This window comes from Cygnus atratus, chromosome 14 (genome assembly GCF_013377495.2).
Source record: "Cygnus atratus isolate AKBS03 ecotype Queensland, Australia chromosome 14, CAtr_DNAZoo_HiC_assembly, whole genome shotgun sequence".
Taxonomy (NCBI): domain Eukaryota; kingdom Metazoa; phylum Chordata; class Aves; order Anseriformes; family Anatidae; genus Cygnus; species Cygnus atratus.
In genome coordinates this window covers 14,214,090-14,232,642 of record NC_066375.1, presented here as the reverse complement: position 1 = coordinate 14,232,642, position 18,553 = coordinate 14,214,090, and the positions used below count along the sequence as shown (strand labels likewise).

Genomic DNA, 18,553 nt, shown 5'->3' with positions numbered 1-18,553 from the left:
CCAGACACTGAGTGAGTTGCCTGCAGAATTGAGGTAGGCTCTGTGTGGGGAGCTGCTCTCCAGCCCAGCCACACCAGCCTCTTCGGCAGCAGCTGTCCCCATGCAGTTGCTATCAGTTTTGGAGCAAATACGGTTAAGGTCTGGTTTTGCCCTCAGTATTCATGACAAAATGCTTTAATGTTACACTGATAGTTTTCTGCAGCAAGGCCTGCAGAGCTTCAAGGAAGTTATAATATCTTAAGCATTTATGCTGTGCCTACGGGTAATAACTTTACTGTAATTTTCTGAAGATTCATTATCCAAAATCTTAATTCATTATAATAGCCCTTATGAAACATATAGAAACCAACATTTTCTTGTGTTTTCTTATTTGCACAGTGTGAGAGATTCATTGCTCTGTTTTAATTTGTTTCATGGGGTGCGTTTGAGTACATTCCATACAGTGCTGTTATTGAATTTCTGTGACTGTCATTATATAGCCATACAACCTTTAGGAACTCATATTCTGAGCTTCCCAGTTCTGTAATCTGCTTCACATTTAAGAATTGACATAATTAGCTTCTTCAGAGTTATAATGAGAGCACCAAAAAGAGAAGACCTTAAAGACAAAGCAAAGTTAAACATATCTAGGGCCAAAGAGTAGAGAAGTCAGAGAAATAAAGTTTTAGTGTAATTACCACATTATTTCTCTGTTTGAAGTTGTATTTACATGCGAATGTTTTTGCTCTATAAAGTGTTGCTTCCACAATTTTATTTTCTCTTTCTTTTTGAAATGCAGCAGGCAGGGTTCAAGTAGTCGGGAAGTGTAAGGTTATGTGATTTGGATAACTGGTAAAGCTGCTAGGTGGTAAAAGATTCACTGGCTCCAGAGCTGGTGAACCTGCTGGCTCCCTTAAATGCCCCAATTCCACTGAGGTGCCCTTCATTTTACAAATCTATTCACAAATCTATTTCACTGTTCTGTGAAATGGAGCAAAGAGCAAGGAAGCTGGTGGACGGGATAGAAAACAAGACTTAGGAAAAGCGACTGAGGGAGGGCATTGGGGTCGTTTAGTCTGGAAAAGAGGAGGTTTAGGGAGACCCCATTGCCCTCTACAACTACCTGAAAGGAGGCTGCAGCAAGGAGGCTGTTGGTCCCTTCTCTCAGGTGACAAGTGGCAGGATGTGAGGAACTGGCCTCAGGTTGCACCAGGGGAGGCCCAGAGCGGGCCTCAGGCAGAAATTGGTCCTGCAGAGGGTGGCCGAGCGCTGGGACAGGCTGTCCGGGGCAGTGGTGGGGTCCCCACCCCAGAGGTGTGTAAGGGATGTGTGGACGTGGTGCTTGGGGACACGGCTTAGTGGGGGCACGCGGTCGGTCGGGGGTGGCTGGGCCTGGTGAGCCCAAAGGTCTCCTTCAGACTGAGCAATTCCATGAATTTTTGATTTAATATGTTTGAAATTGTTGTTATTGAAGGTGTTTTGCTGGTCTCTTCTTTATTGTCACTCCCATGACTATTGCTGTCACCTGTGAGTGTTGCAGCCAGTGCTATTGCTTTTGCGTTGACGTGGTGGTATCAGCCCAGCTTGCTTTAAGGGCTTTGATTATGTGCTTGTACCTGTGAAGCTTACCTAACGTTGTAGCCTTGTGTTACCACTTCTGTGGATTTCTCAGTTTAATTCATAACCGATGTACATTGAGATGATGATAGTGATGTGATATTCGATGGTTCAGAAGCTCACATTTTGTGGCGATACCATGGCGTGCTCACCCAGCGTTGTGTGTCGATGCAGGGTTTGTATTGGAAGTTACAAATCCCACAGTTGTAAGGATTTGGGAATAATTGTGTAAAGGCTTTACAGAAGTCTTAAACTGGTTGTTTCCTACTGAAAGTTAATTATCCTGCTCCTTACTCGAAGTCTCCAGGGGGAACTGCAAACATAGCCTTGTTTCTTTCTCGCTGCCAGGAGGAAGGGGGAGGCCTGGGCTGGAGGCGAGCCAGCAGGTGGGCGCCTGGGCACGTCCCGGTCCCGCAGGTGCAGCCTCCCCAGCTCCACCGCTGCGCTCACCTTCCTGGCTCCGTGATGCGAACAAGGATGAGATCACTTCCACATGCAATTCCACATCCTTTTATGACCCCTTTCAACGGTGTTTTCCTCCTCCTTTTGAATACATAGCACGGTCTTTGTTGCTGAAGTGATTTTTATTATTATCTGTCCAAAATGCTTTATCATTAATTTTTTATAGCGCTTAAAAGTCTAAGGGCATTTCATTGTTGTGGTTGGGGGCTGTTTGCTCTTCTATTTTTACATCCTAAGAGCGTGTTTCGGTTTGAAAATGATTTTGAAGAAGGTGTTTAAAATATCACGTTTATTTTAGCTTGCAATTTGTCACATTACAGACCGGGTAGTAGTTTTTATTACCAGCACTGTATTCATGCTGACTTGAAATGACCCTGTCACATGTGAAAACAAATCAGATTGTTGCTGTTAATGAGCTTTTCAATTTACTATTCAGTGGATCAGATAAGTGGATTTAAGAGGTAATGATCCTGCTTAGCACTCAAGCTTGGCTGTCAGATCCTAGTAGTTGTGGGAAATCCCCAGGGACAAAAGCGTTGACACAGTTCTTGATGGGATAATGGGAATCAAAGCTAATGGATGATAAAAGGAGTAGTAAGAGTTACAAGGATAATTGTGGATTAAAGCACTGCTCTTTGTCAACACTGACTGTTGGTTTAGTATTTATTTGTTAAACTCAGCCGTGGCTGAGAGCCCCGTTTGCCAACAGAGCTAGTGCTCCGGTCGCACTCGCCCGGCTGCTTTCCCTCCTCCTTGCCCTTCTCCTTCCCCTTCCCGAGGAAGGGAATTTGGAGATGTCGCTAAAATTGCAGCTGCTCCATTTCAGCAGTGTGCTGTTTAGGGATGCTTTTTTTTTTTTTTTTCTTAGATTGGAAGATACAACTTTTATACTTGAATATGTTATTGTAGCTGCGGTTTACTGCAAATCATAGCTTTCCATTTACAGTGTGAATACGATATTTTGCAAGGTTTGAAAAACAGTATGTGCCTGTTTTTCATATTTTGATTGTCCTTTCGCTACTGACTTCTGTCACAGCACATTACATTCATGCAATTACAAAAGGTGATATTTTAGCTTACAAGTTAAGTAAATTATTCTTGATGTTGATGCAATTTCTGGTTACAGCTGCAAGTTTATTTGCTCATGCCTTCATTTTGCTCCAATTTAAAACTGAAGTTTTGGGACATGAAAATACAATTATTATTTTTTTGTTGGCTTCCTCAGCGGTAGAATACTGCTGGTTTGGTTTTTAACCAAAGTTGTAGCATTGCATCAGTAGCAGAACGGAAGTTGGTACAAACAAATTTAGATACAGTAACATAGGTATTAAGTTATCTAACGTTCATTGGTATTTGGATAGAATATATAATGTCGGCGAACAAAATTGACAGCTAGATGGCACCAGGCTTTCACTGCTGGGGAGCTGAGGCTGCCTGTGCTGGGCTCGGTGCTGCGTTTCAGACCTTGGTGATACTTGACTCGATCACGTAATACGGAAGAATTACATGTAACCCATAATACTTGTTTTAGTATCACTAAAGGTTGAAATGACTGAAATGAAATGTACCGACCTGCATTTAGCCTAGTCATAAGCAAATAGCAGTGCTACTTGAGCTCAGGCTCGAGTGAGTTGCAGAGCATTGTGAAGTTTTGCAGTGCTCATTTCCCTTTTATTTCTCAAGTTGATTTAATCCAAATAAACATTTTTATCTGAACTAAATGTTTGGCTGCTAAAACTACTGAAAAACTGTATGAAGATTACACAGTAAGTAAAAAATTACACTTGGTGTGTGCTGCGTCTTTGTTATTGAATCATAACAGCAGTGTGATCTGGTAGGTGGGGTGCTGAGAAAACTCGGCTGGTAATTTCTCACGGATCTGAAGTAGAGGGAGAAAGTATACAACTAGAAGTTACTTGGCTGCCCCAGGAAGGGAGAACACAAAACTGAATGCCTGAGGAGTACCTGATTTTCTAGAGTTTGTGACTGGTAGTGCAGCAACGTGAAAGTGGAAGCTAAGGGACAGTGCTGAATCGTATCCCACTGAGGACAGAGACCAACAAAAGAATGTTTTCTCTGTCCCTTTGCAACTTCGGTAATAAAACACTTTTTTGAAAAGAGGCAGGTTTGTTCTGTGAACCGTAAAGTGAGTTTAATGTGAAAATTTTCTTTCTCTTTTGTGGGAAGAAATGTTTGCAAGGGCGCTTAAAAGCTGATTGGCTCCAAAATTCACAAAACACATTATACAGTGTGTAAGTGATCTCTTACAAATGCTTTAGCTAGATTGGAACAGCAGGCATGTGTGCCTGTACTTTTCTCCTGCAAAAATAGGGAGAGGTTTTAGAATAAATTAAACTGCTGGTTCTTGTAAATGTCTATAATATGTTACTGTTGAAATGTTTATTTCCAGGTATATGCCCGAATGTCAGAAGTCTTAGGAATAACAGATGACAACCAGGTTCTAGAAACATTTATGACAAAAATGTGAGTTTATCCTTGGGTTCTATTCTGTATGTATTTTGTTTTGTCTTTAGTGTTTACTTTAAATCCGTGTTTTATTTTATGTTGTTAAGTTTACCCTTTGCTAGAATAATGTCTTCTGTAAATTTTAAATATTTCAAGTAAGGAATAACTATTTTTAAAAGCACCCTTATCTTATTTTCTGAAAGTACCGCAGGCCTCTAAATAAACACTTAGAGATAGATAGGTACTCCAGAGTGCCTGCATCACTTCTAGAAATGGCTTATGGGAGGATAAAGCTGAAATTTCATAGATGCTTGTTCAGGGACAGTCCTGGAATAAGCAGTTCCCTCCCTTCCCCACTTCTTGTTCCTGCACCCTCAGATGCCAGTAGAATTACCTGTAAAGCTTCAGCATGATTCACGGCAGAGAGCTGACCAAGTTAAGCTAGTCTTTCTTTGTTTTGGGGAGGTTTGTTTGATTTGCTTTTTGGCAAGATCTGGCAAACTTTACTCTTAGAAGTATGGATTCACATGGAAAGATTTTAAGGACTCATACTGAAGGATAAAAGGGGCATTATTGTCAGCCGTTCTCATCTCAGAGATAAGATGGTGTGTTTTTGTGTCAGACAAGTATTGCAGTACTTCTGAAGAATAAACCTAGAGAATTGCTCTTTTTCTTGTGCTTCTGTTGCAGTCTATAGGTCCAACAAAACTTCTAGGATTTTCTGTTTTATTACTTATGTCCTTAGTGAGACCTGAGAATTTGTCCTGACTGAAAAGTTCCATCTAAATCATTTTTTCTCTCAATTCAAAACAAAATGGTCTCTCCAAACAATTATGAATATCCACGAAAAAATCTGGGAAGTTCCAGGAGACAATGAGCTGTGTATGTGCCCGGCAAAAGAGAAACGAGTACTTTAGGTCTTCATTCTATGGTGAGGAAGACGTTGCATCCTGTCATTAACTTCACGTCCCCTAAATCTGACCTATATGACCATTAAATACTTTCTGTGGACTTAGACCTACTAGGGAAGCATCTCTTCTGGCATTGCCAGGTTAGCCATGACCTGTTCGGACAGTATTAAACATGAACTTGTCTTTTGCTGCCATGACTACCAACCTTGAGAAACAGTAGCAATTAAGACAAAGTCATTTGCTAACGGGGTTTAACTTCTGTATGGAAAATAAGGCATAAATGTTATGCTTCCTCTAAACCAGAAGCTGAGTGTTGCATCCTGTCCTAGGATAACAATAGTACCCATCAAACCTTGATATTTATCTGGAGAATGCTTTGTAGACAGGTAAATGAGGGTGATGAATGGAAAAATATTGATAGATACTTACTGCAGAGTTTGTGGAAGCATTTCATGTCATGGAATTAGCTAGGCTTCACTTTGTTGTTTCAAAATACAGTGAAACTTGAACGAATGAGGAAAAAGAGGGAAGAGGACTTTTGTATGGAGACCAGATGAATCAGTTTGTTCCCTTTTTCTACTCTTTCATACCATTGCAAGGAAATCCATGTTACACTTGCTAATTGAGGAAATAGCAGTATATCATTTAATAAGTGTGATAAGTACTACATGTGTTTAGCTTGGATGTAGCTGGTTTTACACAAGCACAGTAAATCAAGAGAAGATGGTGTTTTAATGTTACACGGAGGTTTTTACGAGGAAAACCAGGTAAATAAAAAGCAAAACTCAGTGCTGCTTTTTAGATTACGCATTCTGTGTCTGTATTTTCTCTTACTCTGTGGCTTACTGTGTTTTTTTCAAAACTTGCAGTTTATGAATTGTTCATTGATCAGATTGCAGATCATTTTCGTTTTGCAGAATGAATGTTACAGCTTGAATTGGACAATTCAGTCAGTATCTTTAAGAACTGACTGTGACACTGTTGTCCAAACACACTCACGCTTGTGCTAATTAATAAACTAGCTTCTTCCCAGTGATAGCATGTCGATTGGAAAATCTGGGTGTGAAACCCAAACATACTGATGCATAATCCGACAAGTAGTGTCTGATGGGGCAATCCAGTCTGGCAGCATTTTTAATGATTTGTTACTGACACTAATCTTAACACATTTGAAGAGCAGTGGACAGGATACATGAGTGATTAAATCATTCACCTTTTTCTCTTAAAATACACTTTTAATAAAACATTAAGATGTTAACTCACCCTCATCGAATTCTGTCATTAACAGAAAACAATTTGAAATACTTTTTGCTGTAGCTACTAGTAGCTGCAGTAGCCACTGATCAGTTTATGGTTTAAAGGTTGCATTAAATAGGTATTCTCCAAAGTACAGAAATATTTTGAGATATATCAGTGTAATAGCTGTCCTTTAGATCTTTTGACAATAGTTTAAAGTGCTGCTGTCACATCAGGTCCTAGACTTCTTATCACACTTCCATTGGAAGTTAATGAATGTACCTTTTACTGAGTTCATCTTAAATTGTTTCTGGAGGAGTGAAGTTTTATGTAGGCAGATTATCTGTTAATGGCTGTATTTTCATCATAGTCTTAGCAGAAATTTATTGAGTACCTCTTTTAACATCACTGCCCTTGCTTGCTTTGACCATCATCTTAAAAGGTATACGTGTGATAGGGAAAAAGTCAGCTGAAAAAATACCTAGCCTCAAACCAAGTTTTTTCTAATATGCAAGGCACCTTGAGCCTTTTTAGCCATGTTCAGCAACTCGGTAGCAAGAGCAGAGCAGGTTCAAGGGGGGTTAAGCTGGGAGGTGGAAGGTGCGGTGAAGACAGGTAAGGGGGAACCAAGGGCTTTTGAAGGAGGCAGTAGGGCTGCAGGGGATGATGAGATTCTGGAGGGCTATGCCTTAAGGTCCCAGTCTGGCTCCTTAAACTTCCTCTTGCCTAGACTGTTCACCCGGGGTACTGGTTTTCAAAGCCACATGCTGTTCTTCTGTCTGTCTCGAGCTCTATCCTTTTTACTCCTGCTTCCTCCCAGAACAGCCATGTCACGTATTCCTCTTGGCCTGCTGGGAAGTGGCTCGAGGCCAGTACTCTTTTGGCAAGGAGTGAGGCACTGTACCCAGAAACGACAGCAGTTCTTTTCTTCTGTGGGTCCTCTTTTTGAGCAGTAGCTACCCACCTGTTTTGATCCTTCCCCGTATAGGTAAGAGGCAAGGAGACATTTAGACTGGGGTAGTTTTAGTTCCATCTGCTCCTTGAATCTCTCCTGGGCGTCTGGTCCTAATTGTCTTTTATTTATTTTGGCAGCAAGCACCTTTCCTTTCCTTCATGAATTCTTTGTAAGCCTCTTAGGGTTCCTTTCAGTTATTATCAAATACATGTGGACATGATTTATCATGAGGTAGATTAACAGAATGTTCACCCAAATGCTTAGTATTTTTGGTATAACATGATAAAATAGCTGAAACATGAATGAAAGATGGGCATCCAACACTGCTGTCAGATTTTTTTTTAACTGCTGTTACGATTTCACTGTGGTGGATACACACACACATACATATAAATAGAGAGATTTTTCCATGTAGTGTTTAAATTCTAGATAAGCATAAAAAGTCTGGATCTCTGCACATTTTTCTGAACACTCAGAACTTACACGACTCCATGAATCACAGCAAACTAAAACTTGACACTTTTATTCATAACAGTATGTGTATTTTTTTTAACTATTCACCTTTGTCCAGCTCTAATGAAAAGTATATATCCAATCACTGTCATTGAGCCACAGAGAGCTTTTATTGTAAATGATGATAATGTACAAGAAATAATTAAAACATGACTGTACGGAGCCTTCTTCCCAACAAATTGCTGTCTTCATTATTACTGAAACACAATTATCACGCAAGGAAGATATTTTCAAAGTTCTTTTAGGGGATTTGGATGGTTGTTTCTCCTACTTTTTAATGGCAGTTTGGTAGCAGACACCTTAAGCAACTTTGAAAGTTTAGTTTAAATTGTATGATTCTTTTTGTCTTTTTGATTTCTATAACACAAGTATATCTGTATTCTTGAGACAAAGGCTATTCCTAAATTTACGTGATTCAGGCTTTCTAATTCACTCTAATTCTGCTCTAATTGTTTGTTTTTTTTTATTATTTAAAAAGAAATCTCCAAATGTGCTGGTGTACAGCAAATGTCATCTCTTCTGGCTGGGTAGCAAAATATCTTTGACAAGATACATATCTTTGACCATCCATGTGGCCAGATGGATTTTCTCTTTGTATAGTACATACTCACTCTTTAGTGGTCCCTATTCTTTGCTGACTTCACACTTTTATTAAAAAAAAAAAAAAAAAAAACCTTTTTGCTTTTTTATCTTCTATCCCTGATTCTCTGTTTTCTTCCAAAATTTCCTTTTTAAAATTGTATTGTACATTTTTCAGTTCTGTCTTCTAAGCTGGGCATCCCATTCCTGTGCTCCACCAGTATTATTTCCAGTCCTCAACTTCCATAAGAGCTATTACGTCTTTTATGAAGGGGACTGTCCTTCAGTGTGCATCCTGTGTGCATCCTTTTAATAGGAGTGTGATACAGTCCATGTGTTTGAAAAGATCTTTCTGTATACAGTAAGGATAGGGCAGGAAATTAAGGACAGTAAAATGGGTTAGAAAACAAAAATGTCACAAAATGGATTTAAGGGGCTGGAAGTGGATGTCGGTGGTTTTTTTTGTTTGGTTTGGGTTTTTTTGTTGTTTTATTTTTTTCAACTGTCATAAAGACTTGGAATGTGCAAAGAATTTTGATTCTTCTGTGGATGGATGAAACTTTTCCCAGAGAATTGTAAATTGGCATATATAATCACTATTTGCCTTCCCGTTCTATATTTTAGATTTAAAAAAAACTCTAAAGTTGTACTTTTAAGTCACAAGGGCAGAGGTGATTGGTGCACTGATAGAACTGCACTAGTAAGCAGTGATGGTGACGGGAGGTCTCAGAGCAAACTGGGGGGTTCTAAGGGGAGAAAGCTGGGAAGTTTCACCTTCTTTGGTGTAGCTTTTAGAAGCTAGGCTTTTATTCTTGTCCTTTTACAAAAAGGTGAACTAAAAGCAAATATTTGTAAGTATACTGGATTCTTAATGGTGTTTAATTTAATATTTTTTAAATTCTCATAGCTCTATTCATTTTTCTGCACCTAGTTCAGTATTTTAATGCTGTGTAGTTATCAAAATTGCAAATATTTTGCCATTTTTTATTACCACTTTTCTTGTATTTGCCTTTAAAACGTGTTCAGTGCTGCTTATAACCATAACCATTTCTGTTAATTTGGATTGGTTTAGCTTTTGATGAAACTCTGACTTTCTGTGACTCATTTGAAACTTTATGATAGGTTGCTCTGACTCAGTTTCACCTAGTTCATATTTTAAGTCAATAAGCCACTTTAGAGAGGAAGAGATAAGGACACCAGCACTTGGATTTAAGAGCTGTCTTGCCATGATTTCTGTGAGAGCTGTAAATTTTTTCTCCTCTTTCATTCCTTGGTTTCTCTTCCTTTAATGGTGGAAAATCACTTTTTGTATTCTGAGATTCCTCTATGGATCTTTACAAATTTTCTCAGATACTTAAAATCCTTCACAGATGTTTCTTAAAGTATTACATTTTATGTGCCTTTCATATTGTCTGATATTGATAAGGCGAAAACAAAAATTGGAACTGCTAAGATTATAATGGATTTTTTTCAGCCTCTCTTCACTCTTGAGTACTTCTCTAGCTTTTATATTATTACTCTATCTTTCAGCATCCAAATACAGACATGAGAAGATATACAATTTAAAAAAAAAGTCATGAAATGTTGAAGAGCCTTCCTTATATAGTTTTAATTTTCTCTTCAAGCTGTTGCTGTGACTTCTTGTTTTTCTTTAAATGTCTTACATTTAGCTACTGAAGGACAAGGGTTTTGCTCTTTTGCAAAGTAGCCTTTTTATGATTTTGATATTGATGTCACATCTGGATAGTCCAAATTCATTTTTATTGCATTGTATGGTATATACTTGTTAAGGATTTAGTGCAACTATAAACATCTCCAGAACTCCCCATAGTAGGGATAAACTATGAATTATGGACTTGCTAGAATGGGCTATTTCTTTAAGGCAATTTGAACCTCTGTAGCTCTTCATAGAGATTTTGTTAAGTAAATCAATGTTTGTTTGCAAATATAAATTGAGGAATACTGCTTTGGTAATTGCATTGTTGTTTGCCTTTTCCTGAGCAAATAATACTAAACAGTCAGATGCCTTAAACTGCATTCTTGAGTTTATAACTTCCTGAAAAAGAGGTTTAGTGTATGTGGTGTAGTGCATTCCTTAGCCTGTGTATATGTAAAAGATGGCAATAATCAACGCTGATTTTAAGGCAGTGAACATCTCATCTTCAGGTCCTCCATTCCCAAAATTTAAATCCTACTGCTTCACTGTGTAAATAGCTGGTGCTGATTATGCCTCTTAGATCGTCAACTTTCATCAATAGGTCTGACAGCTTAAAGTCAGAATTGTTACGCTTATTCTGTGGACAAGGAAACAGAGGCATACAAATGTAAATTTACTTATTCTTCATCACCTGGGAGTTTGAGATAGACCCTAGGAATTTGTTGTCTTGATCAGGAATAGGTTTTCTATTTCTCCAGATGAATCCAGTATCAGAAACTGTGCTTGCATTCTCTCTTACACAGCATTCTCTCTCCATCTGAAGGAAGGGGGATATTCAACTTTCTTATGGCTTTCTGATAAGGTGGGAGTGAATGTTCCCAGAAGAGCACGGCTCAGTACTTGCCTTCAAAAAAGGGAGCGAGGAGCAAGCAACCTGTTCTAGGCCAGGCAGCCCAAATGGGATTCTCAGAGGAGTACTAGAAAAAGTTTTACGTTTTAAAAAAGTTTTACTGGTAGTTGATCTATAACTGTGATCAGTGTGTTTCAGCTACTTTTTTTGTGTTAATTTTTTCTTGGACTTGCTGGCAGGAATGTACAACCAAAACATGAAGTATCAAACATTTGGGCTTCAGTAAGATTCGTGACACTGACCTGCGTGACATTCCCTTAAGAAAGATAGCAGATGCCCGACTACAGGATCAGTGACTTAACTTACTGTTGTAACCACTTCTCACTTGAGAAAAATGTCATTCCTCCACTTTACAGGCTTCAATTTACCTGTTTCATTTGAAGGCTCCTGACATCTTTTCACCTCCTAACTAAGTCTAGTAGCTGAACAAACAGCAGATGCCATCCCAGGTCACTTAGGTGTCTTTGTGCTGCCCTGCACACGGTATAGAAGAAGCTGTAGAAGCTCGTAGCTGTAGGTTTCAAGTCTCACAGTTAACCTGTTGGAAGGCAGTAGAGCAAGTCATTGTCACCAAAAATGGGAAGATGTTGTACATGGTTGGTGGTCCCCAGGGACTGGTAATATGTCTAATGTTACCCTGTATCATAATTTGCGTTGGCTCATTAATAAGAGAATACTCTTCCAAAATGCCAGTGTCTGATAGGGGTTGCAATTAGGGAAATGCAGTATCCCGAGTATCTTCACTGTTAGTTAAGTGCTTGGTATTGGAAAGAGGGAAGAGGTAAATAGGGATTAGTATAAGAACCATAACGCAGAATTTCACTGGGAGTTGGGTGCAGCGAATCCAGCTCATTGAATCTGTCCCTCTAGTTTTTCTGTACCCTATTTCTCCTATGCTGAAGGGGAATTATAGCAATTTGGTTTTATCTCATGGAGAGCTAGGCTGATAGATACTGCAGAAGTTAAGTGGTCAGATTTTATGTAGAAAAATGAGATAGATATAAGTCGGGGTAAGCTTCATTTAATTATTACATATAATAAAGGAATATTGTTTTTAATTTTTTTAATTAGGATATTTGTTACAGGATTATAAAATGTTTGAATCACTTGTTCAGGATGAAAACATTGGGCATACTTTCATAACATTATCTTATAAATGGAAAATCCTAAGACTTACCACAGGAATATATTCATAGTATAATGCTCTACTAGTTTGAGCTTTTGTATGGCAATTCTCAGAAAGAGAAAATTGTGTTATAAAATCACATTTTTTTATTTATTCTAGTGTTACAAATCTTAAATACCGGGGAAGATGTGAGCCTGTGATTTTAAGAACTCTTCAGTTTCTAAATGACCTTTCAGTTGGATATCCTTTTTGTTCTATATGACACTATTTGCAAATAATAAGGTAAAATTTAATGAGATTGTTGTTGTTGTTTTATGTGCCACATTTTAAAACCAATTAGGATGTTAATGTTTATTTGTTTTGGTTTATCTTTTCCTCTGCATGGTTACTGGTTTTTAAAAGGCAGGGTTATTTTCACATGATTCTTAGCCGCAAATGAAAAATGTAACTAGTTGCTTATGGTTATCTATCCCATTCGGAATCTTCTTGAAGTCAATACTGGTGATGAGTTCAACAGTATTGAGAACAGGATTGATTCTGTAAGCAGCTGGGAACAGGATTGGTTCTACTTTGAGGATGAGTTAACTAAGAAAAGAAGCACGAGTCAAATTTTAAACACAAGCCTCTTCATATGTTTTATTTTTGCCTCACTGGAAGTTCCTCACTCTGTCAATGTCATCATTAACACTGAAGAAAGCCACAATTTTGCATAAGGATGTTTGTCTGGGTTCTAGTATGTGAATTTTTTTCCCAAGTCATTGATGCTGAGTTGCTATTTGTTGCAAACCTTTTGTAATTTGTGCTAATATTCACTTGAGTATCCTTAGTTGGAGAAGAATACGACATGTGGCCTTCCAGTACCTAAAGGGGGCCTACAGAAAAGATGGGGATGGACCCATTGTCAGGGTGTGTAGTGATAGGACAAGGGGTAATGGCTTTAAGCTAAAGGAGGGTAGGTTTAGATTAGATAGAACGAGGAAATTATTTACACTGAGGATGGTGAGGCCCTGGAACAGGCTGCCCAGAGAAGCTGTGGATGCCCCATCCCTGGAGGTGTTCAAGGCCAGGTTGGATGGGGCCTTGGGCAACCTGATCTAGTAGGAGGTGTCACTGCCCATGGCAGGGGGGTTGGAACTGGGGGATCTTTTCTAGACAGGAGTACAGACTGGGAGAAGAGCACACTGAGAGCAGCCCTGCGGAGAGAGACTTGGGGGTTCTGGTGGACAAAAAGCTTGACATGAGCCAGCAGTGTGCGTCTGCAGCCCAGCAGGCCAACTGCATCCTGGGCTGCGTCACCAGAGAGGTGGGCAGCAGGGAAGGGAGAGGATTGTCCCCCTCTGCTCTGGCCTCGTGAGGCCCCACCTGGAGTCCTGCATCCAGGTCTGGGGCTGCCAGCACAAGAAGGATGTGGACCTGTTCGTGCAAGTCCAGAGGAGGGCCACAAAGATGCTCAGAGGGCTGAAGCACCTCTCTTGTGAAGAAAGGCTGAGAGAGCTGGAGATATTCAGCCTAGAGAAGAGAAGTCTCTGGGGAGACCCCATTGTGGCTTTTCAGTACTTAAAGGAGTCTTATAAAAAGGATGGAGAGGGACTCTTTACTCAGGTCGATAATGATAGGACGAGGGGAAATGGTCTTAAACTAAAACCATTCTATGATTCTAAAAGATGATAGATTTAGACTACATGTTAGGAAGAAATTCTTCACTGTAAAGGGTAGTGAGGCACTGGCACAGGTTGCTCAGAGAAGCTGTGGATGTCCCATTCCTGGAGGTGTTCAAGGCCAGGTTGGATGGGGCTTTGGCCAACCTGATCTGGTGGGTGGCACCCCTAGAATGACAGGGGGGCTGGAACTAGATGGTCTTTAAGTCCCTTTCCAACCCAAGCCATTCTGTGATTCTAAGAACGATCATTCTTCATTCTTTGAATTTTCAGTGAATTGAGCAAGAAGATTTTTTTTAAAAGTGGTAGTTATTTTTGCTGTGACAAAATATGTATAGGTATACAACAGATAATAAACCACCAGAGCTCATGAAAACACTCAATAGTGAAATCCTTTGCTGTTTTAAAATAAAAACAACTTTTCAGTAGTTTTCTAGAGAAGATTAATTGTTAGACAAGCAGAGGGGTAGGCAGGTGGAATATGACGACTGGAATCATTTTATTTCTCCATAGAATTCTAATCATATAAGAAGAATTTTAATATATTTCCTTGGGTTGAAAGATGATTGTAGCTTTCCACATTCTGTAAGTGAATTTTGTTCAGTGAAAATCAAACAATGTGTACGTTGACATACCATTAAACAGCTAACTCGAGATATTCTTAAATATGCATGTTTATGTTCTCATGGCATCACAGAAATAGGACTGGAAAGGACTTGAAAGTGAAACTTTACTAAAAATTTTTACAAAAACAGAAGGGAATTTATTTCATTAATAAGATTTATGAAGAGACTAATGAGTTCTCTCTTCTTTTATGGGATATACTTATGGCTTCAGTAGGGTTCAAAACATAAAAGTAACCAAGAAATTTAACATGGTGCCCCTAACTTACAATGCTCGCTTATTTATTCATACATGTATACTTGCTGAAATAATCAGCCTGATGTTATTGTTAAAGCCAACAAGCATCTAGCATTTCATATTGTATTATGGAGGCTTTCAAAGGCGTTTATTCACATGCTAGCTCTCAGGAATGGGGGGTCAGTATAAACTACTGACGTAAATAATACTTTTTCCAAGGCTGAAATGTCTTGATAATTTTAGTTTTCAAATTACTCAAATTATATTTGCAGTAAATGAGTTTCTGCGCATGAAATAGACATAATAATATCAGGACCTAGAAAGGATGAAAAAATAGATGTTTAATAACCCAAGCTCTCCTGAAGAATAAAATTGTGATGAAATTGTATTTTTCTTTGCAGAAACTTGCTAACTGTTGCAAGAGCAGTTTCAGACCCCTGTGCATAGTCAGGATGTAAAGCAGCACTGCCTTCATAAATATACATCTTAAACCTCATTGGAAATGTTTAAAGACTAGTAAAAAGTGAGATTAACTGAAAACATAAATACCAAAAACGTATTCAATTATTTCTCAGTGGAAATACTTCAAATTCTGAGAACAGTAGCTTTTCTGCTTAGATGGGTGGGGTTGTACAAAGACAGCTTTAATGCTGGTTCACTTCACTGTGATGTTGTATTAGTTAAGTTTAAAATTGTGTTCCATGGCAAACCATAAAAGATTTCAAAAGTATTAGACACCCACTTTTGTGCTGGAATTTAATATGCAACTTTTTATTGGAAAATAATCGTCCTTGTCTGGCAAAATCCACCATGCAATATTTCTGTTAGTAGGCATAATGCAATAAAGACAGGGAGGGCTATTTATCACTACAAATTTTGAGGATTTCAGGATTCTTTTTATTATTTTAATATATTTCTTTGGTATTAAATCAGAAAAATGATAAATTACACCTGTCGAGGCTGTTTTTCCTTTTTCCCAGAAAATGATGTACAACCCAATTTCACTGGTCATTTTGGCTTTTAAAGATATGTATTTTTTTCCTATAAAAAACTCTACCAATAGTTTTTTTTAATAATAATACTGAAGTACTTTTTATTTCAAACATATGAAGTAGTTTATAACTACTTCCTGGCATTGCAAACTTTGGCCTTTTCACATTATATTAGTGTTTTTTTTTTTAAAGGTATTAGGTATATATTGCTTTGAAAGAAACAGAGTATTGTTAAGATGCTGGATCCAGTGGATCAATTTTCAGTATTTGATATAGATTAAATTGTGGCTAGCCTGAAAGGTTAAAATAATAATTTATTTAATTTCAGTACTTGTCCTGTAAGTCAATCAGCTTCTAGACAGTCTTCAAAATTGGTATTTTTTTGTGTGTTTAATACTCTTTTTTTTCTAAAGGATAATCTAGAATTAAAAGCAAATAATAATCCCAGTAGCTGTACTGTGTAGTAGAGGAGGAAAAAAATGAAAAAAACATAGGACATTATTAACAACAAAGGCAACAAATGATTGGAGCTGGTGTCATGGTTTACATTACTTTCACAATTATTCCAGGTTTGCATATTTCGAAATATATTAGCCCAATTTGATTTCAAAGCTCAGTTATTTGAATTATAAATCATTATGTCCCTCCTAGCTGATCAGTCCTGAAATATCTTTGAATTCATTTACATAATGGAATATGTTACTCATTCCTTTATGTCTTTGAAGCCATAGTGCTCCCTCATGCTTGTTTAGTTTTTTCTAATAATTAACTTTTTCACTGTATATTTTTGTATCAAAATAACTACAGTTTCACTGTTACTTTGTACAATAACTTGAGTTAAAATATTTATGGTCTCTCAAAAATTCTTTATCTGTGTCTTTGTTAGTCTTCCAGTGTTATGAAAGACTCTCTTTTAATGGGGAAAAAAGAATGTAGCTTTGCAGTATAAAAACAGGCAATGATATGTAAAATGCTGTAAGTTGACAAAAGAATCATCTTAAAACTAGATTAGGAGATTTTCTAGTAGCAGCTATAAAACCTATTGGTATGTTTTTACCTGTTAAAAAAAAATCCATTTAAAATGAAAAAGGAAATTGTTTGTTCCTATAAAAGTAATCCAACATAACACTTGCACCAATTATTTGCAAGAATGACAGAGTGAAGTACTTGGAGAGGGAGGAAAAAAATAACAACCAGCGATAATAAGAGTTACAAGTATTTGTAAAATCTTCTATGTCTGTACATGAGCATATGCACTCCTGTAACGTTATGCAATCACATACTGATTATTTCCTAAAGACCTTCATCAATGCCAGTGATGAACTGTGTTCAGCAAACGAATGAGTCCTATTTTTATAATACTTGTCATAGAATGTACAAGCCCATAAGTCTCTTCTTTCATTTCATGCCTTCATTGCCTGTGAATGTTGATGCTTTTTGAATATTTCTATGGCATTTCTGAAAAAGTATATTAGTATACTTGGATATGTCAATGCAGAACTGAGACACTGGAATTTAACTGACTTGCTGAAAGTCATAGAGCAATTTTACTTCAAATGAAGGAGAAGCAGGAGTAAGAAAATCCAGGCCATTGCTTTGCCTATGTCCTCTCCTCACTTGCAGACATCCCTGGTGGCAGCAGTTACCTGCTGAACAAAGCTCACAGAGGTGTTGTCATGGCGCTTACTGGAATGGCCGGTGTTATCTCCTTCCCCCAAGCCCAAGTTCATTTGAGCTGGGGAATTAGCATGTCTTCATGTGGTTAAAGATGCTTGTAATTTGCAGCTAGGAAAGGATTCAACTTGCAAAACAAGTCTTGAGCTTTTGACCTTTAAGGCCTTCTCTAACTTAATTTTTGCAAGTTCAGCTTTTGATTTAATACAGAATAGGTTACTTTTATGTTACTTAGTGTGCATCTCCCTGGGAGCCGTTGTGTACAAGAAGGTGCAGTCGGACTGAGGGTTACCATGCCAGGACGGGGCCAGGCAGCTGCTGTGGAGAAGTCGGGAGCTCTGCTAGTGTGGCACAGAGGCCCAGGTGGCGGCCAGGGCCTAGCTCCGTACCGTGGTGGTTACTTGACATCTGCATCATCACTGCCTTCAATTTGGCCAGTCTGTGGAATGGAGGAAGTCAGTTAATGCCTAGCAGTGGTCAGATAGGTTGGCTTTATGTGTACAAGGTTGAAAAATTGGCGTTACTGTGGAAGTATCCATAGATACGTCTAAAATTCCCTGCTGTACCACCTTGTGTTTGGCTTTGCTTCTGAGCCTTTGTATGCTCCTAAGAAATTTCCATTTGCTTCTTAAACATCTGAAAATTCTTTGGTTTAGTGGTTAACATAGTTGAATATGGATGAGATACACTTATTGTAACTGAAATAATGACAGGCCTGTAAGATCACATCCATGATTTTGAGGCCATGACTTCAGTGCTGCTCAGGGCTGCTGCCCATCCCATTGCCAAGGCCAGTCTTCAACACAGGCAGTTGCAGAAACACTTCTTTTCTACCATGCTGATAACATGGGGCTGTCTGGGGAAAACACACTACCATTTATTATCGGAAACTCTCTGTTTAATTATAAAAGTCATTTAGTTCATTTGTCTCTTTTGTGACTAGAATATATGCCATGA

General features: G+C 38.4%; 1 protein-coding gene across 1 annotated transcript in view; it reads left to right on the top strand.

Annotated features, from left to right (window-relative positions):
* RANBP17 (RAN binding protein 17) overlaps positions 1–18,553 on the top strand; it is a 166,916-nt gene that overhangs the window by 86,561 nt on the left and 61,802 nt on the right. Inside the window, exons 15-16 of the mRNA XM_050713578.1 lie at positions 4,469–4,542; positions 12,571–12,651. Coding sequence (XP_050569535.1) covers positions 4,469–4,542; positions 12,571–12,651 — 155 coding nt within the window. The remainder of the gene's footprint in view (positions 1–4,468; positions 4,543–12,570; positions 12,652–18,553) is intronic.